General features: G+C 42.8%; 1 protein-coding gene across 1 annotated transcript; it reads right to left on the minus strand.

Moving 5' to 3' along the window:
• Positions 1 to 10290: 10290 nt before the first annotated feature.
• LOC124650371 (40S ribosomal protein S15a-1) lies at positions 10291 to 12076 on the minus strand. Its single transcript, XM_047189904.1, has 4 exons — positions 12000 to 12076; positions 10930 to 11073; positions 10693 to 10853; positions 10291 to 10583 (listed from the first exon to the last, which is right to left on the minus strand). Exons 2-4 carry the CDS (start codon positions 11060 to 11062, stop codon positions 10485 to 10487), a joined length of 393 nt encoding a protein of 130 aa, XP_047045860.1. The 5' UTR covers positions 11063 to 11073; positions 12000 to 12076; the 3' UTR covers positions 10291 to 10484.
• Positions 12077 to 25113: the final 13037 nt, after the last annotated feature.

A 25113-nucleotide genomic window follows, 5' to 3' on the forward strand; every position in this document is an offset into this window, starting at 1 on the left:
GTTCACATCTGACGGCGGACTTGTTCGGGGGAACTGAGAGGTATGCTAGATGGTGTAGGGTATGTGAGACATCCTCGCATGGCTATACAAGTATGAAGTATATGTGACTTATGTTGCGGAAATTCAATTCGGCTCCTGGGTGTGTATGCTCCCTCTACCAACAAAACATATTTCGAAGTGTGGAAAAATTTTGACAAAAAATTCTACATGTACATCTCCATAATATATGTGTATGCGTCAAGTTTCACGAAAAAATAATATTTTTTGTGGCCTATGTGAAAAAGAGAAAACTTATCCTGTGAAAAACATCGTTTCCAGCACTAAATTTTGTCTTTTTTACACGCGTCACATGCTAAGTTTATTCTTTATGAAACGACTTTGTGAGCGCGTAGCATGTGAAGATGTACGTGCGATTTTTTTGTTTCAATTTTTTTGAAATTTAAAATATGTGTAAGATGCATTTCAAAATATAGGGAGCATATGCTCCCATGTTCCAAAACACCACTTATGTTGTAAGCTCTCGAAGAAGAACTAAATGATATATCCAAACAATGTTGTGTTTACACCTAGTGAGAAACAATTCTTTGTAAAATGGCAATTTTTGCCATGTATGCACCCTGGAAAAGATGAATATTTTCTGGTTTGGCACCTGTGTGCACCCTGGTGTTGAATCCTCTACCTCCGCCTTTGTTTACACCCGCATTAAAAAAAAGGACAATATTGCGAAAATGCACTTTTGATCCCAGATGCAGAGGCTCCCTTTATTCAAAAAACCAATTTTTCAACATGTTAGAAAAATTGGGAACAAAATTTGGCTCATATATCTCCACATTCTATGTGCTCACTTGCAGTTTCATAATAAACCGACATTTTTCGTGGCTTGTTGTCTTTTTTGCACAAGCCACGTAACAATTCGGTTTTTCATGAAACGATTTTGTGAACACGTACGATGTAGAGATGTATGCTCAACAATTTCTTTTGAAATATTTTGACATTATTTAATATGTTTAAAATGTATTTTAAATACAGGGAGCATATGCACCCATGAGCAAAAACATCCCATCCACAATGTTGAGTTTTCCAGAAACTACGACACAAGGATTGCAACTTACTCCCCGTGCTTCCTTTCAAAATCCACTATACCCTAGGAGGATTCTCAGAAACAGTTGGAAGTAAAAGTTAGATCGGATGCTTGGAACGGTCATCTCAATCTACTTTAGCATTTCGGCATTCTTGTTTCAGTGGAGGTTAAGAAGAAAGGAACCATGTGTACAGTAACAAGCACAAGCTATCGGTGACCGTCTTAACAGGGCCATTCGTTTCGAGTGAATGAAGGAGAAAGGGGGATGGCACTGGCTTCCTTTCAACTCCACAACGTCCTTTGTGTGTGTGGTCACGCAGCCTCCATGCCACCATGGCTTGGAAATGTCTACTTGCCAGATTCGGGCTAGTGCTGTTACAGCACGCAAAAAGTGGCTCCAGGGATCGTCACATCGAGGCGTTCAGGTGAGGTTACCGGGAACGCACTGGTTACAGGCGTTTAGAGATCATCAGGGGCAACTAGCCCAAGTGCGTCCAAACAACAGCTCATTGTTGATTGTCTAGATACGACTGGTTCCAGACGAGTAGACCAGTTCTATGTCAAAGGACCATGGCACATGCAATGCTTAGTCAGGAAGCCTCCAATATTGCGTCTGGAATTTCTAAATAATCGAGGGTTGGTGACTGGCTCTTGGAGAATCTTACTCAATAAGAAAGAAATTTGAATGCTTAAAATAGCGTGTGGAAATGGCTGACTTCATAGAGTAAGAAAGTTCTAATAATGATGGCAATATGCTACCAATTCAAAAGAAACTTAATAAATGTATGATTGAAAAGACCCAGCAAATGGTAATATGATAACACCAACTGGAGGCATAAAAATGATGATAACATCATACTTCATGAGAATGTTACTGAATAACAAAAAAAAACTTGAATGGTTAAATCAATGTGTGTAAACGGCCGTCTTCCTAGAGTGAGGAAGTTCTAATAATGATGAGAGCATACTATGTCAAAAGAAATGTACATGACTTATGTTTGACAAGACCCAGCAAATACTGCATACAAAATGACTGATATGGGGTGGCCCGATCTTCTCAGTAAGCAACGGTGGTGATGATGATCACGGGGTGATGGCAGCGGAGGAACACGACGATGTAGTGGATGATAACTTGTATGACGCAACGAGATCTCTCGATTGGTCCTCGTCGCCAATGCAACGGCTCTCAACCCTGCAAGATATTCGCAACTCCACACACTTGCGCACGTAGCCGCCGACCACGAAGCGGTAAGTTGCAACCGTCTAATTCCCAATGGAACGAGCAGATCACACAAGACTTTAACGGGATCTACACAATATCCAAGCAATATGGTGTAGGGAATTCAATAGTTTTGCAGAGCAAACAACTAAGAACTAGGGTTTATCTTAAACGTGGTCTAAAGCAGCTAGGGGGCGTCCCGGGCACTTATATAGGTGTCGGGACGAGTTCCGGTCGAAAAGATACAAAAATAACCGACCCGGAATAGATGCGGTCGAGACGGACTCGGGCCGGTCCGGTCCGGGATCCGGTCAACCGGGCGTGGACCGGGCTGTCCGGTTTGTGGTCCGGTCAACCGGGCCGTGGACCGGCGGTCCGGTCGAGTCCGGTCGACCGGTCGGAAACCGGGAAAAGCTGCGAAGTTTCCGGTCTCGCTCCGTACGATAAATTTCCTCCGGTTGGTGGCCGGTTTACGACCGGTCGGCCGGGCCGAGGACCGGCGGTCCGGTCGAGTGGCCGGTCGAGCCGGGTTCCGGACCGGCCTGGACTTCTTCTTCTCCTCTCGCGCATTCCTCCCGCTCCTCCCTCGCGCGTCCATGAGATATCTTCATGTCCGGCTCCATGTCCAGCTTCACGGCCTTCTTGATGTCCGTCTTCACGTCCAGTGCTCCTCTCCTCGTGCGATGCATGTCTCCTCTTGATACTCGATGATACATAAGTAATAGGACTTAGGCGGTATAAAGTTCTCATCAATCAAAGTACCGTTTAGAAACAAGTTCACCTGTTGTTTAAGTAGCTTCGCACGAGCTCTTGTAATTGGTCCAATCCGAACTTCATTGGACTTGAGCTTCCACGGCAGGGTTCATCATCATTTGCTAATGACGGAGGTAGTAGTGAGGTAGGGATGTCCTCATCATCTCCCCCTTCAAAAGGCGTCGACCCCGACGCTCCAAGGTCTTCTCCGTCATATGGTGTCAAATCGGCAACATTGAAAGAATTACTCGACACCAAACTCATCAAGCTCGGAAGATCTATCGAGTATGCATTATCATTGATCTTGGCAAGCACTTTATAAGGACCGAGCACCACGAGGCTTCAACTTAGACTTCCGCGGCTTCGGGAACCTATCCTTGCGAAAATGTACCCGGACCAAATCACCAGGCTTGAACAACATCTCTTTGCGCTTCTTGTTCATCCTTGCGGCATTGCTCTTGCCTTTCTTCTCGATCAACTCTTTAGTCTTCTCATGGATCTTACGCACAAAATCTGCCCTCTTGGATGCCTCCATATTAACTCTCTCATGTATGGGCAAAGGCAACAAGTCAAGTGGAGTAATGGGTTTGAAACCATACACCACCTCAAAAGGACACGACTCTGTGGTAGAATGTACCGCCCTGTTGTAAGCAAACTCCACATGCGGCAAACACTCTTCCCACTCCTTCAGGTTCTTCTTGATCATGGATCTCAACGAGTTGTGACAAGGTTCGATTCACCACCTCGGTTTGACCATCGGTTTGAGGATGACAAGTAGTACTCGAATAGTAGCTTTGTCCCCGAGCTTTCCCCAAAGTGTCTTCCGAAGTAGCTCATGAACTTCACATCACGATCGAAACAATAGTCTTCGGGACTCCATGTAGTCGAACAATCTCCCCGAAAAACAGGTTAGCAATATGCGACGCATCGTCGCTTTTGTGGCAGGCAATAAAGTGTGACATTTTAGAAAATCTGTCCACTACCACAAATATAGAATCATGGCCTCTTTTAGTACGCGGCAAACCCAACACAAAATCCATACTTATATCCTGCCAAGGCGTAGTAGGTGCCGGTAACGGAGTATACAAACCGTGAGGCTTCGGCTTGGACTTGGACTTGTTGCAAGTAATGCATCTCCTCACATATCTATCCACGTCCCGCCTCATCTTTGGCCAATAAAAGTGGTCAGCTAGCATGAGTAGCGTCTTCTCACGCCCAAAGTGACCCATCAAACCTCCGAGCATGTGATTCCCGCAATAAGAGCAAACGCACGGACGATTCCGGAACACATAGTTTGTTAGCTCTAAACAAGAACCCATCATGTATGTGATATTTTTCCCATGCTTTACCAAGAGCACATAAGCGATATGGTTCAGCAAAATCATGATCGATAGCATACAAATCACATAGTATCTCTAAACCAGGAATTTTAACATCAAGTTGAGTTAATAGCATATTCTTCCTAGATAGAGCATCGGCAACAATGTTATCTTTTCCCTTCTTATGTTTAATGATGTATGGAAAAGACTCAATGAACTCAACCCACTTAGCTAGACGCTTATGCAAAGTAGATTGAGCTTTCGGGTATTTTAAAGCTTCATGATCGGAATGTATGATAAATTCTTTTGGCCACAAATAATGTTGCCAAACCTCAAGAACTCTAATTAAAGCATACAATTCTTTATCATATATAGGATAGTTCAACTTAGCACCGGATAATTTCTCGAGAAAAATATGCAATTGGGCGACCCTCTTGCATCAACACACCACCAATTCCAATACCACTAGCATCACATTCAATCTCAAATTGCTTATTGAAATCAGGAAGTGCAAGCAACGGTGCGGAAGTTAACAATCGTTTCGGTTCATCAAAAGCATGATCTTGGGCAACGCCCACTCAAAGACAACACCCTTTTTAGTCAATTCATTCAAAGGTGCAGCAATAGTAGAAAAATTGGGCACAAAACGGCGATAAAACCCAGCTAGACCATGAAAACTTCTAACTTGACTCACATTCATGGGAGTAGGCCAATTTTGAATAGCTTCAATTTTAGACACATCTACTTCTACTCCATGCTTAGAGACAACATAACCCGTAAATATGACCTTATCTTTGCAAAATGTGCACTTCTCAAGATTACCATAGAGTTGATTATCACGCAACACTTGCAAAACATGTCGAATATGTATAGTATGATCAGATTCATTTCGGCTGTAGATTAATATGTCATCAAAGTATACAACCACAAATTTGCCAATAAATTCACGCAAAACATGGTTCATTAATCTCATGAAAGTGCTAGGTGCATTAGTTAACCCAAAAGGCATTACTAACCACTCATATAAACCAAATTTTGTTTTAAAGGCGGTTTTCCACTCATCCCCTTCTTTCATCCTAATTTGATGATAACCACTACGCAAATCAATTTTAGAGAACACAAGCGGCACCACTCAATTCATCTAGCATATCCTCTAAACGGGGAATAGGATGACGATATCGAATAGTAATGTTGTTTATAGCTCTACAATCTACGCACATACGCCAAGTACCATCTTTCTTAGGAACTAGAATAACGAGGAACAGCACAAGGACTAAGGCTTATGCGGATATAACCTTTGTCGAGTAGCGCTTGTACTTGCTTACGTATCTCCTTCGTCTCTTCGGGATTAGTGCGATATGGCGCCCTATTGGGCAGCGATGCTCCGGGAATCAAGTCAATTTGATGCTCAATACCTCGCAATGGTGGTAGTCCTGCGGGTACCTCCTCCGGAAACACGTCGCCGAATTCCTGCAAAACACTAGAAACACCAAGAGGAAGAGGGGTCATGTCGTTAGAAACCAAAACCGTACCCCTGTACAAAAGCACAAGAGGCATGGCCGTAGGATCCTCACTAAATTCTCTCATGTCTTCTTTGGTGGCTAATGAAACTAAGGAATTCACTCTCTCACTTTTCGTTATATCACTCACGACATTACAATTCTCTCGCCTATCTAGAGATGCATCCTCCAAATTCACTTCAATCTTCTGACGAGACTCATTGACAATCTGTTGTGGTGACATAGGTCTGTAAGTTAATTTTCTTGCCCTTGTACTCCAAGTGATATGTATTGGCGCGGCCATTGTGTTGCACGGAACGGTCATAGAGCCAAGGCCGACCCAATAAGAGGTGACAAACCGTCATAGGAACCACATCAAAATCAATGCAATCCTTATACGGTCCAATCTCAAACTCAACACGCACCATATGGTTTACCTTCATCTCACCACTGTCGCTCAACCACTGAATATAATATGGATGCGGGTGCGGTAGGTACTTCAACTTCAGCTTGGTACATAACTCCTTGCTTGCTAAATTGCGGCAACTCCCGCCATCAATAATGACCTTGCAAGCCTTGTCAGGACCAACCAAAGCTTTGGTTTGGAACAAATTGCAGCGCTGAGTAGATGCACTAGGCAACACATTAAGAGCACGCTGCGACACAACAATGGTACGAGCATCGAAGGATATGCATCTTCACCATCGGTGTCATAGTCATCATCGTCCGGAGCATTTGGATCAACATCATCTCCAGTCTCATACTCATTGTCCTCATTGATAAACATGACTTTGCGGTTAGGACAATCTCTCTTGAAGTGACCCTTGCCACCACATGTATGGCAAAGCATATCGCGGTTGCGCGTTGTAGACATACTAGAACCACTCGTACTTGCCGCAGATTCGGACTTCTTTGCATTAGATACATTGGAGACCGGTTTGCTAGGCGGAGTAGAGTAAGGAACGGAGCGCGTCGACGGTGCCGGCGCCGTAGAGGGCGCGCGGGGTGTAAAACGCCCAGCTCCCGTAGCACGTCCTTTAACCTTTGCTTCTTCGACCAACCGTGATTCAGCTTCTCTTGCATGATGTAACAATTGATTCATATCGGTGTAGGTGTAATGACGAACAATGCCTTTAACATCATACTTCAATCCATTGAGAAAACGCTGCATTGTCATCTCTAGAGACTCACGGACACGACCACGCTGCATAAGCATCTCCATCTCCATGTAGTACTCATCAACAGTCTTCACACCTTGCCTCAATAGTGTTAGCTTATCAAATATATTCCGCATGTAATTTGTAGGCACAAAACGAGAAGTCATAACCTCCTTCATAGCACGCCATGTACGGATAGGTTGTGCACCATCTTCGTCGCGGTTACGAATCAAAGAATCCCACCAACGTAATGCATAACCATCAAATTCGAAGAAGCAAGCTTGATCTTCTTATCTTCGAGTAGTTGGGATGTAAGCTCCATAACTTCTCAATCTTGAGCTCCCAAGTGAGATATTCTTCAACATCAGCTCCCCCTTCAAACTTGGGTATGGAAAACTTGGGCTTACCCAATCCATCTTCTTCATCTTGCCCACGACCATTACGGCCAAGTGGAGCCCGACCACGCGGACGATGACCATGAGGCGCACCACGAGCATTGTGTGCGTCATCTTCAAGCTCAGGATCTTCATCATCGTCTTGTTGTTGTTGTGTAGTCAAATTCTCAATAGTAAGGCGCATATCGGCAAGAGTGCGCTGTATATCGGTCATTTGATCAGCCAATCCAGTGACGGTGATATTAGTAGCATCCAGCGTACTGTTTGATCTCGTCAACTCGTATCCTTAAGCTCATCATCCTTAGTGCGGAATTCACGTCGCATCTCGTTACGAAGAGCTTCATACTCCCTCCATGTGACGATATCTGCCGAATTCTTGTTTTCCTGGTTAACAATCTTATTATCACTAGCGAGACATGATTAGTAGGTTAGTGCACTAAATCAAAAATATATGGTGGTACTCTCACAACTCACTCAAAACTGATAAGAAAAGGAAATCTTACCGTTCCAAAGTAAATTAGTGTTGCTTACCACTTGTAGGAACAACTAGTGCACGGATGTAGCGAAGCGAATATCAAGGGTATAAGAACAATCACACGACAAAGCGAGGATATATGTGGGGCTGTAGGTAGGCTACCTATTTGCACCAATAACAAGCTCTAGCGCTGACCGTAGACAACCAAAGATACTCACACAAGGCGATATAATGAGGCAATGCAACTATATGTGGGAAAGGTTGCAATGCACTAGAGAGACGCTAGCAAAGCTCAATGAGACAGGCACAAGATTGCTCAACGACAGGTGCAGTAAAGTAACTTAGGCCTTCACTTGATTCAACTAGCACAACACTTTTCTTTTTTTTATTTTTCTTTTTGTATAACACACGCAGCTATGTAGCTCTTTTTGCTTTTTTTTTTTTTTTTGACTCAACTCCTTGATAACACGGCCAACGAAATTGCAAAGCACCAAAACCCTAACGAGCAGACTGTCGAGCGGTAAAACTAGTCTCTTCGGGGAAGTTCCTAGTCACGTATATCGATAGGCTCGTGTCTATGGTTGGAAACAAGCACACCGTACGCTATGTGGACTCGGAATAACAAAGCCGACACACTATAAGAAACTAGACACAAGATGATAGGGAAAACGCAAACCCTAACAATTCTACTAGAAGAAAGATAAAGATACGCAAAAACAACTACGAAAAGCAACTAAAACTCGAAATTAGTGCAATCTAAGGCTATGGCAAACCCTAACCCTAATTTTTTTTATGGCTTTTTCTTGGATAGGAAAACACTCAAAACTCAACTATGGGGTGGATTGTGGATGGCTTACCGAGGAAAACTGGAAATCCGATACCAAGATGATATGGGGTGGCCCGATCTTCTCGGTAAGCAACGGTGGTGATGATGATCACGGGGTGATGGCAGCGGAGGAACACGACGATGTAGTGGATGATAACTTGTATGACGCAACGAGATCTCTCGATTGGTCCTCGTCGCCAATGCAACGGCTCTCAACCCCGCAAGATATTCGCAACTCCACACACTTGCGCACGTAGCCGCCGACCACGAAGCGGTAAGTTGCAACCGTCTAATTCCCAATGGAACAGACGAGATCACACAAGACTTTAACAGGATCTACACAATATCCAAGCAATATGGTGTAGGGAATTCAATAGTTTTGCAGAGCAAACAACTAAGAACTAGGGTTTATCTTAAACGTGGTCTAAAGCAGCTAGGGGGCGTCCCGGGCACTTATATAGGTGTCCGGGACGAGTTCCAGTCGAAAAGATACAAAAATAACCGACCCGGAATAGATCCGGTCGAGACAGACTCGGGACCGGTCCGGTCGGGATCCGGTCAACCGGCCGTGGACCGGGCTGTCCGGTTTGTGGTCCGGTCAACCGGGCTGTGGACCGGGCGGTCCGGTCGGGGTCCGGTCGACCGGTCGGAAACCGGAAAAGCTGCGAGTTTCCGGTCTCGCTCCGATACGATAAATTTCCTCCGGTTGGTGGCCGGTTTACGGCCGGTCGACCGGGCCAGGGACCGGCGGTCCGGTCGGGTGGCCGGTCGACCGGGTTCCGGACCGGCCTCGGACTTCTTCTTCTCCTCTCGCGCATTCCTCCCGCTCCTCCCTCGCGCGTCCATGAGATATCTTCATGTCCAGCTCCATGTCCAGCTTCACGGCCTTCTTGATGTCCGTCTTCACGTCCGAGCTGCTCCTCTCCTCGTGCGATGCATGTCTCCTCTTGATACCTGATGATACATAAGTAATAGGACTTAGGCAGTATAAAGTTCTCATCAATCAAAGTACCGTTTAGAAACAAGTTCACCTGTTGTTTAAGTAGCTTCGCACGAGCTCTTGTAATTGGTCCAATCCGAACTTCATTGGACTTGAGCTTCACAGCAGGTTCATCATCATTTGCTAATGACGGAGGTAGTAGTGAGGTAGGGATGTCCTCATCAATGACTGTAACATCTTGACTGATCTTATGGAATGTTACTCAATAACAGCGAATTATGAATGCTTAGAACATCTTGTGGAAATAGACATCTTCATGGAGTACGGGAATTCTAATGATGGGCTACATGCTATGTGAAAAGAAATGTATATAATTTATGATGAAGACCTAACAAATACAGCACCAATAGTTGTACAAATTGATATTCTAAAAATGAGAACATCTTGTTGTAGAACCAATCAACAAGACGCCGCTCCAGCCAAATAGTCCGAACGGCAGGAAAACAAAATCACAGAATGAATGAAAGAAAACAAACACCATACTCACGTAGCAGCCAAACCAGAATCACTGCATGCGCTATGGTAATGAACCCAAGAGATACAGCTCAAGGCTGAACACATGAAAATAGACATAAATGGCACTCAATGTCATAACTGATCGCAGGTGAGCCTCGAAATTTGAAAGTGCATCTCATAATTGACGGAATCCAACATAACATAACAAAGCCATAGCAGCTATGAAGGCAAAAAGTACACAAGCCTGATGTCCTGAGATAACATCCTATCACATCAATTCGATATCCTTTCACAAAATTTCCATTCAGTAGAAAAAGCCTAGCACCTTGCCACCAACATTCTTCCTCCTGGCTTCCTCGTGATCCATGATACCAGCAGAGGTTGTCAGGACAATGTAACCAAACTGCAGATCAAACAGGTAGGTTTGGTTAGTACTCCCACACAGTTCAAGACCACATAATATGGCAACACGACAGTCTGCAGTGAAATAAACAGTAGCTACAGAAACTGACCTGACGAGATGGAAGCAGCCTAGCAGTCCATCCCTCGATCTCCTTGACACCAACATCAAAGCGGGGACTGATGACTCCACACTTGTTCAGCCTGCCGTTCAACTCAACAACGATCTTGCCAGATCTGTGGTCATCGACATACTCAAACTCACCAATGTAACCTGCATAAAAGAGAGGCAGTGAGTAATTTGTTCTCCCTGAGAGTGGCAGACGAAACAAAAGTGAAACAGAACTAACCGTGCTTCTGCATGACGATGAGGAACTTGATGATCACCTTGGAGGAGGGCCTGATCATGACCTGCCTCTTGCCACGCTTTTCCGCATTATACATGCTCTTGAGAGCATCGTTCAGAACGCTGATCCTCACCATCCTTACCTAACCTGCAGACGTAGGAACAAGGATATGTAAGCACATGTTCAATATAGTTTGGATATGGGTTTGAAAAAACATAAACAAATGCAGATATGAATAATGGCAGCTTGGATGTAGACACTGAACTAGAGCAAAGGCAGTGATTTGTTAAAGTTGGGGAGAAATTTTGCCATAAAAAGATAAGCTCAGCACATAGAACAAAATGAGAGGAATTTCATTACAGTGTATGAATTGCCGTGGTTCACAGGATTGATAACTAACTGCATACTGGAAATGAAGGTAACAAACTGAGATTTTTGGGGAGCCAGCACATAGAGCACACTTATTTCGTTACTTACATCGGGACACACCTAAATGGACTTGCTAACACCAACACAGGATCGGGAAACAAACGTTAAACTGTTACACAGGATGATAAAAAAAGACATGCAGAACTTAATTCCCAGAGAGCACAGGAAGCTCAGCTACTTGCTAGTAAAACGTGGGGCATAAACAGACTAAGAGACAACATGCAACTGGAGGTGCCTCCCAAAACTCATGATTACAACCCATCTTTTTACTACTAGCATCGTAGCTAACAAGGATCAGAGAGAACAACTAGACACAATCCACTCCACGATTCGTTTTGGAAGAACTCTGCAGCATTAATTCGGACAGGCCGAACAGCAAATCTGGTGACACGTTTCTGATAAAGGGATCTACTCTAAAGAGCAAACGCAATACCCGAAACGGATGTATTTCGCACCATCAAATAGTACATTAGAGCAATATACACATGGGCGAGACACGGTTAACACCGAACGGACCAAGGATCTGATCGATAACATCTGGCGCAGCAACATTCTTGGAACTGATGCCTCCAACGCCTACCGTACCAAGGATCTCTACGCGCAAGGGAGCAAGGAGAGGGGTAGAGGATCCGTGGGAGACATACCTTGCGGCGTAGAGAAGCGGGGAGCTCTTGTCTTGGCGGGGTGGCGGCGCGGAGGCGAGAGCGAGGAGGGAGGCGGCGGCGGGGAAGAAGCGCCCTCGAGGGTTTTGAGCTGTTAAAAAGAAGGGCGGGCGAGGGCGCATCCGTTGGATTTGCGTTGGACGACGATGCGTCGCTTCGAGGGGTGGTTGCCCTAGGATGATGCGGGCGCGCTTTGCACTTTGGTCCTTTACGGGTCAGATATTTCAGTAACAGTTCATATCGTTGGCATGAGGTCAGGGCCTAGATGAGGGTACAGTTTTGTTGGGCTATTTTGGTTTCTAACGCACCTTGTAAATAAATTACAAAGTTCTCCTCACACTCGCAAATCCACTTTTCAACATGGAGCATGTACTCCTGCTACACAAGAAAAAGTATTTTAAGGTTTTCATTAAAAGAAATCTAAACAAAAAAAATCGTGTACATGTCGACATTATACGTGTGCACGCCATGTTTAGTGGAAAAAATAATATATTTTTTCTATCTTGGGTAAAAAAGGCAAAGAAATGTCTCATTAAAAACATTCTGTAAGCACCATTTTTTTACACACACCAAAGAAAATGTCAATCTCTGAAACGACCTTTTAAGCACATATGATATCGAGATGTACACATCAACTTTTTGTTCAGATTTTTTTAACATTTTCGAATGTCCTTAAATGATATTTCAAAAATTGGGAGCATATGCTTCCAGGTGCCAAAACACCTCGTCAAATTCTCCTCATTTTGCATCATCATCGCATGGATAAAAAAAGTGAATATTTGAAGTTTCTTCGCATGATGGAACAATGTTGCAACGTGCTTGTTGTCACAATGGAACCATCACTAAAAATCATATTAGAAACTTGATTAAGAGAAAAATATGACAAAACGTTCCACCGACATACATTTGAGTTTCAATAAATGCATTATTTTATTTTAGAAACATAATTAACATGGTCTTGTTTGAATTATCTCATGATAGTGAAAAAGATCCTAATTAAATAAAAAACACCCTTCAAAAATTGTGTGCACTGAGCGTCTGCGTGTATCAATGATAGTTCTAACATCGTTGCATACTATCATCCATCAATTACTTTCTAAGGTTCCACTGAAATGGTTTTCATTAGGAATTTTATATAAGTTTTCATTATTCACTCTCTATAAGGAATGAACCTCGCTGATTAGATGGATAATTGAGCACTCACCGAGAAACCAACATGTGTACGTCTAACAGCGTTGTGTTGTCCGTGAGGTGATAACCTCACTATCCATGAAGAATAAGCTGAATACCACTTTGCTATGCTTTCTCTATGCTAAGAACAAACAGTTGCTTTCAGTGCACTATTATTTATGACCTTTTGTTTGAGTTACTTTTCATGTTGTAACATAGTTGCTAAGTTCTATTGTTAGAATTATATCTATCATGCCTATGTTTAGAGTACCTTGATCCCAGCTCACAATGCTTTTACAATAACTTAATCAAGATTGTGTTGGCTTCATGTCACCTCAAAAATTATTTTTGTTATCACTTACCTACTGGAGGATGACCAGGATTTAAACTTAGGGATGATGATACGTTACAAACGTATCTATATTTTTTGATGCTCCATGCTTGTTTTACATCAATTATGATATGTTTTTTTACACTTCGTGGCATTTTTATGCATTTTCTGGAACTAACCTATTAACAAGATGTCACAACCTCAGTTCCTGTTTTTTGCTATTTTTTATTTCAGAAAAGTTGTACAGGAAATATTCCCGGAATTGGACAAAACAAAAGCCGAAGTTCCTATTTTTCTGTCACGAGGACGGACTCCAGATGGGAGACAGAGAAGAGAAGGGAGGCGGCCGCAACACCCCTAGGTGCGGCCCCCCTGGCCACACCTAGGTATGGTGTGGGGCCCCCGGGTGTCCACCGACCTCCCCCTTTCACCTATAAATCGACATCCTCGGGAAAACCCCAGATACCCGAGCCTCCATGCACGAAAAGTTCCATCACCGCCGCCATCATCAACCCTATTTCGGGAGGGTTCTGAAGCTCTTCCCGGCACCCTGCCGGAGAGGGAGATCATCACCGGAGGCCTCTTCATCACCATGCCTGCCTCCGAAGTGATGCGTGAGTAGTTCATATCTGGACTACGGGTCCATAGCATTAGCTATATGGTTGTCTTCTCCTTATTATGCCTCATGTTTAGATCTTGTGAGCTACCTATCATGATCAAGATCATCTATATGTAATGTTACATGTTGTGTTTGTTGGGATCCAATGAATATTGAATACTATGATTGAGATTGATTATGATTTGTTATATATATGTTATTTGTGATCTTGCATGCTCTCCGTTGCTAGTAGATGTTCTGGTCAAGTATGTGCTTGTGACTTCAAGAGGGAATATTTATGCTCGATGGTGGGTTCATGCCTCTAGTAATCTGGGAGAGTGACAATAACTCCTAGGGTTGTAGATTTGTTGTTGATACTAGGGAGAAAACATCAATGCTTTATCCAAAGATAATTCTATTGTTTACTTTACACACTTAACTTAATGCAATAATATGTTGCTTTCAACTTAATACCCAAAATTGTCCGGACAGTATCCTGAGGGTGGGTTATTAGTCATAGATGCAGTTGGATTACGGTCTATGAATCTTGTTGTAATGCCCAAACGAATCTCATAGTAATCATCTTGTCATGTATGGTTTTTATTCTGTCAATTGCCCAGCTGTAATTTGTTTACCCAACATGTTATTTATCTTTATGGAGAGACACCTCTAGTGAACTGTGGACCCCGGTCCTTTCTTTTACACTGATAAAATCATCCACTGCAAACACATGTTCTTACTGCAACATTGTTCTCTTTATTACACTGCAAACAAACATTTATTTCCACACTATATGTCTAATTCTTTGTTTTCAGCAAAACCGGTGAGATTGACAACCTCACTGTAAGTTGGGGCAAAGTAGTTTGGTTGTGTTGTGTGCAAGTTCCGCGTTGTTGCTGACACCGGTAGTGCCCCTGCCAAAGTAAGCTAGCAACAACCTTCAAAAGTGATTTCTTTCTCCTACTGGTCGCTTAAACCTTGGTTTCTTTCTGAGGGAAAAACTTGCTGATGTGCTCATCATACCTTCCTCTTGGGGTTTCCCAACTGCACTACATCAAGATCTTTTCTGGCGCCGTTCCTGGGGAGAAAGAGGATTTTTGCAAGGGGAGTCTCTCATTTCCAATCTCTTTGCTTTGCTATTGTTTTGCTTAGTTTATTTTACTTTGTCTTATTTGCTTCTTTTTATCAAAAAAAGACAAATAAATTAGTTCCTTTTATAGTTGTTATTTTTGTTGTTTTGTTTTAATATTGCTAAAATGAGTAATCCTGAAAACACTAAGTTGTGTGACTTTACTAGCATAAACAACAATGGTTTCATTTGTACACCTATTGCTCCACCTCCTCCTGAAGCAGCTTTCTATGAAATTAAACCAGCTTTGTTAAATCTCGTTATGAGAGAGCAGTTTTCTGGTGTTAGTACTGATGATGCTGCTTCTCACCTTAATAATTATGTTGAACTTTGTGAGATGCAAAAGTATAAGGATGTAGATGGAGATATTATTAAACTAAAATTATTTCCTTTCTCTTTGAGAGGGAGAACTAAAGATTGGTTGCTATCTTTGTCTAAAAATAGTATTGATTCTTAGGTTAAAAGCAAAGATGCTTTCATTGAAAAATATTATCCTCCTGCTAAGGTTATATCCTTGAGAAGTGACATGATGAAATTTAAACAATTTGATAATGAACATGTTGCTCAAGCTTGGAAAAGAATTAAATCTTTGGTAAATAATTGTCCCACTCATGGACTGACTACTTGGATGATCGTCCAAACTTTTTATGCAGCACTGAATTTTTCTTCAAGAAACCATCTGGATTCAGCTGCTGGAGGTACCTTTATGTCCATCACTTTGGGGGCTGCAACAAAACTCCTTGATGATATGATGATAAATTACTCTGAATGGCACACTGGGAGAGCTCCACAAGGTAAGAAGGTAAATTATGTTGAAGAAACATCTTCCTTGAGTGATAAGATTGATACCATTATGTCTATGCTTGTTAATGGTAAAACTCATGTTGATCCAAATAATATTCCTTTAGCCTCTTTGGTTGCTCAAGAAGAGCATGTTGATGTGAAATTCATTAAAATCAATAGTTTTAACAACAATGCTTATAGGAATAATTTTGGTAGTAACAATTATATGCCATATCTTCTAGTAGTGCTAATGGTTATTATGGTAGATCTGGAATGCCTAGTGAGGAAAAGATTTTAGAAGTTGAAAAGGCCACTAAGAACTTCATCCAAATGCAATATGAGCAGAATAAATTATTCACTAAAACCATGGAAGAACAATGTGCTATGTTGAAAAATATTAGTCATCAACTTGAGAATTTAAATAGGGAAATTTCTCGTTTGCAAGTCAAAATTGCAAATGTTGAAACATGTATTTCATCCTTGTCTGAAGCAGAATCCTCTTTGATTAATAAAATGGCTGCCAAACCTGTAACTATGGACAATGATTCCGTTGCTACTTTGACTGCCATTCAAGTTAGAATTGATGAAAATGTTAGGATGTTGGCTAAATTGCATACTAGGTGGGAAAGAGAGGATGAAATTGCAATAAATAATAGTATGACTATCAACACCCGGATTTTTAAGTCCAGATGCCTATTATGTCATACATCGCAATCCCAGGAAGATTGTTTTTGTGAGACATAACAGTTGAATATCATAGAGTCATCATTCATTACAACACCGTAATAGTCTTACAACAAAAAGGATCACATGATCCAGTCTCATTACAACACTTGATCTAATGATCAATACATAACGCGTAGCGGAAGCGAAGTCGTAGAAGTCCATCTAATCCACAGGCAACGCTTGACGTTAGGAGAAGCTCCTAGTTGTCATAGACGTCCTGCTGTCCGTCCTCCTGATACTGTTGCTCTTCTTCATAGTCTGGCCATTTGAATAGCCAGGGACACAGCCGTGAGTACTTTCAAGTACTCGCAAACTAATACTAGTGTAAGTACTTATCAATTTTAATCAAGGGTGCTAAGCTCTAGGTTTATTTGCATAAAGCCAATTTTAGTTCATAAACATTTCGTAAAAGACTCCTCATATGCTAATAACTCAAGTGGGAACATTAGTGTCATTCCCACAACTCTGTTGTGATTCAAATCAAAGTCACCCTTTTCAAGTTAAAATCACAAGTCACCTTTTGGAAAAGTTCTGATGACGGAACAGTATGGCCTTTCCAACTGTCCATGACCGAGGACGCGACTATTCGAATAGGTTTACACTCTGCAGAGGTTGCACAATTGTGCCACAACATTTGATTACATCCGTCAGAATAACCCTGAATAATCATAGCTCAGTATGCGGATCATCAACCATTAACCTTTCACTTACACATCCTAGTATAGGCACCTCCCCCATGAGTTTGGCCTCCCAGTGATAACCAACTGCTATCCTGGGAACTGCACATGGCTTGGGTAGGACAGTCACCTCATTTCACGTCATTTCACTTTCAACGGAGGCAGCCTCGGCATAACCTCTATGACGCTTGTTCAGAGGGAGCCCATACTAAGACACATAAATTTCCAGCTAAAGCCTTACCCATAATCAGGTATTGTGGGGGTACTCAAGAATTGGAATGGTATCGCATCCGAACCCAATCATCAGTTTTCATCAAAAACACAATTTCAAACCAGTCACATTCACCTTCAAAACCTCTCAATGGAATGACTCATCATTCCAAGGTTTTCAGAATTCAAAAGTTTCACAAGTTCCCAGCTAGAGTAGTCACTTTTAATTTAGCACTAGCAACTAGGCATGAGGGGTGCTAACTAGCTTGTAGCTCTCTAGGCTAACTTTGATTCTCTTGTACTACTCCATATCTAGACCAAGTGAATCATGAATCAAAAGTAAACTTTGATAAACCAAAGTCAAAAGCTTGTAAGGTAAAAACTTGGATTGGGATCAAAAGCACAAAGTATTATGTAAGAGTGCCTTGCTCTAGGAGAGCTTTGCAATAAGGTAGCTTGCAAGAATATTAGCTTGCCTTGGTTGGTGTACTGATCAAAGTGGTCTTCTTCTTCCTGGAAGTAGACCTCCTCCTCCTGGTACTCCTCGGTACTAGCGTCTATAATCGAATACGAGGGATACAATCACCAAACAAGTCTTAAGGCTATACTAAGCACTCAATTCGTTCACACAAACTATTCTAGCATCACACATTAATCACAAGGGGGTTGGCTTGTGTGTTAAGTAAAACTCGTAAGAGAAAATAATTTCCTCTCATTGAATCTTATTAAGATTTAATTTCCTCAAATAATAATAAGGTATGAATACATGTTGACTAAGGTCAACACTTCATATCTGTTATTTGGGGAAATGATTTAAATGAGGTACTAAACCTCATGCAATTTAAACATTACTCTTGCAACAATTTAATGTCTCTAAGTAATCCATTATGAGATGCTATAGACCAAGTCAACACCTCATCTTGAATTGCTTAGGACCATGATTTAAATGAGAGGGAACCTCTCATACTATTTAAGAAATAATTTTGGATAAGTTTAAGGGATTTCTATTTTTGTGCCCCTGGTTCCTTAGTTGTGCTCAGTTTCCCCCAGCTCCTTAGTTTTTCCTCAGTTTTCCCCAAGTCCTTGTTTGAAACCCGCGAGAGCGGCTCGGACGGCGGGATTCCCGTTTAGCCGACCGTTCCGTGCCGACGTGTGGGGCCGCGTCGTGTGGGCCCGCGTCGCGTGGGGCTGGTAGAAAGGGACCGCGTGGGACAGGACGAGATAGCGTTTGGTTGCACGTGAGCAGGAGGTGGGTTTTGTCTCTCTCGGCCCAAATTGGCATTTTTAAGAGCACATTTTCCCCTCTTTCTCTCTCTGTCTTTTTCACCAAATTAGTATCAAATCTAGAGAAGCTTCTATTTCTGCCTTTTGGCCCTCGTTTTTTGCCCAATATGGCAGCAAATCTAGAAGCTAGTATATGATAAATTCACAGCAGAATAATCAGAAAACTAAGTATAATACATAAACTGCATACATCAGCCAAAAGCAGCCAATAACGTTGTTAATGTTCACGACAAACTAAGCTGAAAAAAAATACAAGACGCCAACAAGAAGATTCCTCATTGCTCATATATTTCTTCGTCGCCCCATTCGTGTATTATCCCAAGGAAATATTCATTGAACTCCTTCCGTCTACAGTGTGCGGCTGATGTCTACGCACGCTTCTATTCTTGTAGATAGTGTTGGGCCTCCAAGAGCAGAGGTTTGTAGAACAGCAGCAAGTTTCCCTTAAGTGGATCACCCAAGGTTTATCGAACTCAGGGAGGAAGAGGTCAAAGATATCCCTCTCATGCAACCACCGCAACCACAAAGCAAGAAGTCTCTTGTGTCCCCAACACACCTAATAGGTGCACTAGTTCGGCGAAGAGATAGTGAAATACGGGTGGTATAAATAAGTATGAGCGAGTGGCAACGGCACCGGAAAAGTGCTTTGCCCGGGACGATAAACAAGCAGTAATAACGCAGCAGTAGTAACGCAGTAAAACAGTAAACAAGCAGCGATAGCAGTATTTAGGAACAAGGCATAGGGATTACACTTTCACTAGTGGACACTCTCAACATTGATCGCATAATTAATAACTCTTTCTCATATGTGCTACATACACTCTTTTGTTGGATGACAAACACCATTGCGTAGGATTACACGAACCCTCAATGCCGGAGTTAACAAGCTCCACAATTCAATGTTCATATTTAAATAACCTTAGAGTGCAAGATAGATCAACATAACCAAATAGATCACATCAATACCATCATAGTAATAGTTAAGCGATACGTCTCCGACGTATCGATAATTTCTTGATGTTCCATGCTACATTATTGATGATATCTACATGTTATATGCACATTTTATGTCATATTTATGCGTTTTACGGAACTAACCTATTGATGAGATGCCGAAAGTGCCGGTTCTGTTTTCTGCTGTTTTTGGTTTCGAAATCCTAGTAACGAAATATTCTCGGAATCGGACGAAATCAACGCCCGAAGTTCTTATATTTCACCGGAAGCATCCAGAGCACCGAGAGACGCCGGAGGGGGCCATGTGGGCCCCACGCCGACGAGGTGGCGCGGCCCGGGCCGCGGCGCGCCCCCTATGGTGTGGCCGCCTCGTCGCCCCTCCGACTCCGCCTCTTCGCCTATTTAGCGGTCCACGACCTAAAACCTCGACTACGTTCGACAAAGCCACGGTACGAGAAACCTTCCGGAGCCGCCGCCATCGCAAAGCCAAGATCCGGTGGACGGGAGTCTGCGTTCCGGCACCCCGCCGGGACGGGGAAGTGCCCCGGAAGGCTCCTCCATCGACACCACCGCCATCTCCATCAACGCTGCTTGTCTCCCATGAGGAGGGAGTAGTTCTCCATCGAGGCTCGGGACATGTACCGGTAGCTATGTGGTTCATCTCTCTCCTATGTGCTTCAATACAATAATCTCATGAGCTGCCTTACATGATTGAGATTCATATGATGATGCTTGTAATCTAGATGTCATTAAGCTAGTCAAGTGAGTTTTACTTATGTGATCTCCGGAGACTCCTTGTCCCACGTGTGTAAAGGTGACATTGTGTGCACCGTGTGGGTCTCTTAGGCTATATTTCACAGAATACTTATTCACTGTTATGAATGGCATAGTGAAGTGCTTATTTATATCTCTTTATGATTGCAATGTGTTTTGTATCACAATATATCTATGTGCTACTCTAGTGATGTTATTAAAGTAGTTTTATTCCTCCTGCACGGTGTAATGGTGACAGTGTGTGCATCCGTGTTAGTACTTGGCGTAGGCTATGATTGTGATCTCTTGTAGATTATGAAGTTAACTATTGCTATGATAGTATTGATGTGATCTATTCCTCCTTTCGTAGCGTGAAGGTGACAGTGTGCATGCTATGTTAGTACTTGGTTTAGTCGTGTTGATCTTTCATGCACTCTAAGGTTATTTAAACATGAACATTGAATATTGTGGAGCTTGTTAACTCCGGCATTGAGGGTTCGTGTAATCCTACAGCTAATGGTGTTCATCATCCAACAAGAGAGTGTAGAGTATAGCATCTATCTATTTATTCGTTATGTGATCAAAGTTGAGAGTGTCCACTAGTGAAAGTCTGATTCCCTAGGCCGTGTTCCTAAATATCGCTATCGCTGCTTGTTTCTTGTTCTCATTGCATTACTACTTGCTACCATATTACCACCATCAACCACACGCCGACAAGCTACTTTTACGGCGCCATTACTACTTGCTTATATATCATTCATACCACACGTATTTCACTATCTCTTCGCCGAACTAGTGCACCTATTAGGTGTGTTGGGGACACAAGAGACTTCTTGCTTTGTGGTTGCCGGGTTGCATGAGAGGGATATCTTTGACCTCTTCCTCCCTGAGTTCGATAAACCTTGGGTGATCCACTTAAGGGAAACTTGCTGCTGTTCTACAAACCTCTGCTCTTGGAGGCCCAACACTGTCTACAGGAATAGAAGCTCCCGTAGACATCAGGGGGGCCACCCCATAGGGCAGCGCGGCCCACCCCCTTGCACGCCCAGGTGTGGGGAGGGAGCCCCCTGGCTCCCCCGATGCTGCTTCCTCGCCTATATAATCCTTCGTATCAGAAAACCCTAGTACCGAGAGCCACGATACGAGAAAAGTTACTGAGACGCCGCCGCCGTCAACCCCATCTCGGGGGGTTCTGAAGATCACCTCTGACACCCTGCCGGAGAGGGGAATCATCACTGGAGGGCTCTACATCACCATGCCCGCCTCCGGACTGATGCGTGAGTAGTTCATCCTTGGACTATGGGTCCATAGCAGTAGCTAGACGGTTGTCTTCTCCTATTGTGCCATCATGTTTAGATCTTGTGAGCTGCCTATCATGATCAAGATCATCTATTTGTAATGCTACATGTTGTGTTTGTTGGGATCCGATGAATATGGAGTACTATGTCAAGTTGATTATCGATATATCATATATGTGTTGTTTATGATCTTGCATGCTCTCCGTTGCTAGTATAGGCTCTGGCCAAGTTGATACTTGTAACTCCAAGAGGGGGTATTTATGCTAGATAGTGGGTTCATGCCTCCATTGAATCTGGGACAGGTGACGAGAAAGTTCTAAGGTTGTGGATGTCTTTGTTGCCACTAGGGATAAAACATCAATGCTTTGTCTAAGGATATTTGTATTGTTTACATTACGCACAATACTTAATGAAATTGTCTGTTGTTTGCAATTTAATACTGGAAGGGGTGCGGATGCTAACCCGAAGGTGGACTTTTTAGGCATAGATGCATGCTGGATAGCGGTCTATGTTCTTTGTCGTAATGCCCTAAGTAAATCTCATAGTAGTCATTATGATATGTATGTGCATTGTTATCCCCTCTTTATTTGTCAATTTCCCAACTGTAATTTGTTCACCCAACATGTTATTTATCTTATTGGAGAGACACCTCTAGTGAACTGTGGACCCCGGTCCATTCTTTCACATCTGAAATACAACCTACTGCAATCATTGTTCTCTGTTGTTCTTTGTAAGCAAACATCATTCTCCACACCATACGTTTAATCCTTTGTTTACAGCAAGCCGGTGAGATTGACAACCTCATTGTTAAGTTGGGGCAAAGTATTTTGATTGTGTTGTGCAGGTTCCACGTTGGCGCCGGAATCCCTGGTGTTGCGCCGCACTACACTCCTTCACCAACAACCTTCACGTGGCCTTCATCTCCTACTGGTTCGATAACCTTGATTTTTTACTGAGGGAAAACTCGCTGCTATACGCATCACACCTTCCTCTGGGGGTTCCCAACGGACGTGTGCTTCACGCGTCATCACACAACTAGGACTATTATTGTACATAGGATGTGTATTGATTTCAAAAAACTAAATAAAGATACAAGGGAGGATCATTATCCATTTGCATGTATAGATCAAACACTTGAGAGCTTCACTAAACACTATCACTTTTGTTACTAAGATGGATATTCCGGATTCTCTCAAATTGTTGTTCATCCCGAGGACCAACTTAAAACCACTTTCACTTGCCCATTTGATTTGTATGCTTACCGCCGCATGACTTTCAGTTTATGCAGTGCACCTGCTACTATTTACAGATGTATGACTGCTATTTTTGTTGATTATGTAGAAGAAATAATGGAGGTTTGCATGGACGACTTTTCTATCTATGACACTTCATTTAATCATTGTCTCCATAATATTGACAACGTTTTGCAGTCAAGATACTAGCCTTGTCTTGAACTGGAATAAATGTCACTTCATGGTAAGATATGGGATAATACTTGGTCACAAGATCTCAGGTAAAGGAATTGAGGTTGACAAAGCAAAAAACGAAGCAATAGAAAGATTGACACCTCCTCGAGACATCAAAAGTATACACAGTGTTCTTGGTCATGCAGGTTTCTATGGAAGGTTTATAAAGAACTTCTTAAAATTTCAAAATCTCTAACTAATCTCTTGCAAAAGAATGTTTGATTTAACTTTGATAAAAGTTGTCGTGTTTCCTTCAAAATTCTTAAGAAAGCCTTATTATATGCTCCTGTTATCAAATCTCCCATTTGGGATAAACATTTTGAACTCTTATGTGAGGATATTAATGAAATTGTAGGAGCTATTTGATACGTCTCCGACGTATCGATAATTTCTTATGTTCTATGCCATATTATTGATGATACCTACATGTTTTATGCACACTTTATGTCATATTCGTGCATTTTCTGGAACTAACCTATTAACAAGATGCCGAAGTGCCAGTTCCTGTTTTCTGCTGTTTTTGGTTTCAGAAATCCTAGTAACGAAATATTCTCGGAATTGGACGAAACAAAGACCCAGGGGCCTATTTTGCCATGAACCTTCCAGAAGACCGAAGAGCATACGAAGTGGGGCCACGAGGTGGCCAAACCACATGGCGGCGCGGCCAAGGGGGGGCCCGCGCCGCCCTGTGGTGTGGGCCCCTCGTCAGGCCCCCGACTCTGCCCTTCCGCCTACTTAAAGCCTTCGTCGCGAAACCCCTGAGGCGAAAAACCACGATACGGAAAACCTTACTGAGACGCCGCCGCCGCCGCCGATCCCATCTCGGGGGATTCTGGAGATCTCCTCCGGCACCCTACCGGAGAGGGGATTCATCTCCCGGAGGACTCTACACCGCCATGGTCGCCTCCGGAGTGATGAGTGAGTAGTTCACCCCTGGACTATGGGTCCATAGCGGTAGCTAGATGGTTGTCTTCTCCTCATTGTGCTTCATTGTTGGATCTTGTGAGCTGCCTAACATGATCAAGATCATCTATCTGTAATGCTATATGTTATGTTTGTCGGGATCCGATGGATAGAGAATACCATGTCATGTTAATTATCAAGTTATTACATATGTGTTGTTTATGATCTTGCATGCTCTCCGTTACTAGTAGAGGCTCTGGCCAAGTTTTTGCTTTTAACTCCAAGAGGGAGTATTTATGCTCGATAGTGGGTTCATGCTCGCATTGACACACGGGACAGGTGACGAGAAAGTTCTAAGGTTGTGTTGTGCTTGTTGCCACTAGGGATAAAACATTGGCGCTATGTCCGAGGATGTAGTTGTTGATTACATTACGCACCATACTTAATGCAATTGTCTGTTGCTTTGCAACTTAATACCGGAAGGGGTTCGGACGATAACTCGAAGGTGGACTTTTTAGGCATAGATGCAGTTGGATGGCGGTCTATGTACTTTGTCGTAATGCCCAATTAAATCTCACTATACTTATCATGTCATGTATGTGCATTGTTATGCCCTCTCTATTTGTCAATTGCCTGACTGTAATTTGTTCACCCAACATGCTTTTATCTTATGGGAGAGACACCTCTAGTGAGCTGTGGACCCCGGTCCATTCTTTTAATACTCGAAATACAAATCTGTTGCAATACTTGTTTTTACTATTTTCTCTCGCAAACAATCATCTTCCACACAATACGGTTAATCCTTTGTTACAGA

Source organism: Lolium rigidum, chromosome 4 (genome assembly GCF_022539505.1).
Source record: "Lolium rigidum isolate FL_2022 chromosome 4, APGP_CSIRO_Lrig_0.1, whole genome shotgun sequence".
In the NCBI taxonomy this organism is placed as follows: domain Eukaryota; kingdom Viridiplantae; phylum Streptophyta; class Magnoliopsida; order Poales; family Poaceae; genus Lolium; species Lolium rigidum.

What these genes read in the sequence shown, in the direction of transcription:
- LOC124650371 (XM_047189904.1), bottom strand. Translation starts at nt 11,062, where the DNA reads ATGGTGAGGATCAGCGTTCTGAACGATGCTCTCAAGAGCATGTATAAT. An exon ending in CATCGTCATGCAGAAGCACG is followed by an intron (nt 10,854 to 10,929) that starts GTTAGTTCTGTT and finishes TCTTTTATGCAG; the next exon opens with GTTACATTGGTGAGTTTGAG. An exon ending in GGCTGCTTCCATCTCGTCAG is followed by an intron (nt 10,584 to 10,692) that starts GTCAGTTTCTGT and finishes TTTGATCTGCAG; the next exon opens with TTTGGTTACATTGTCCTGAC.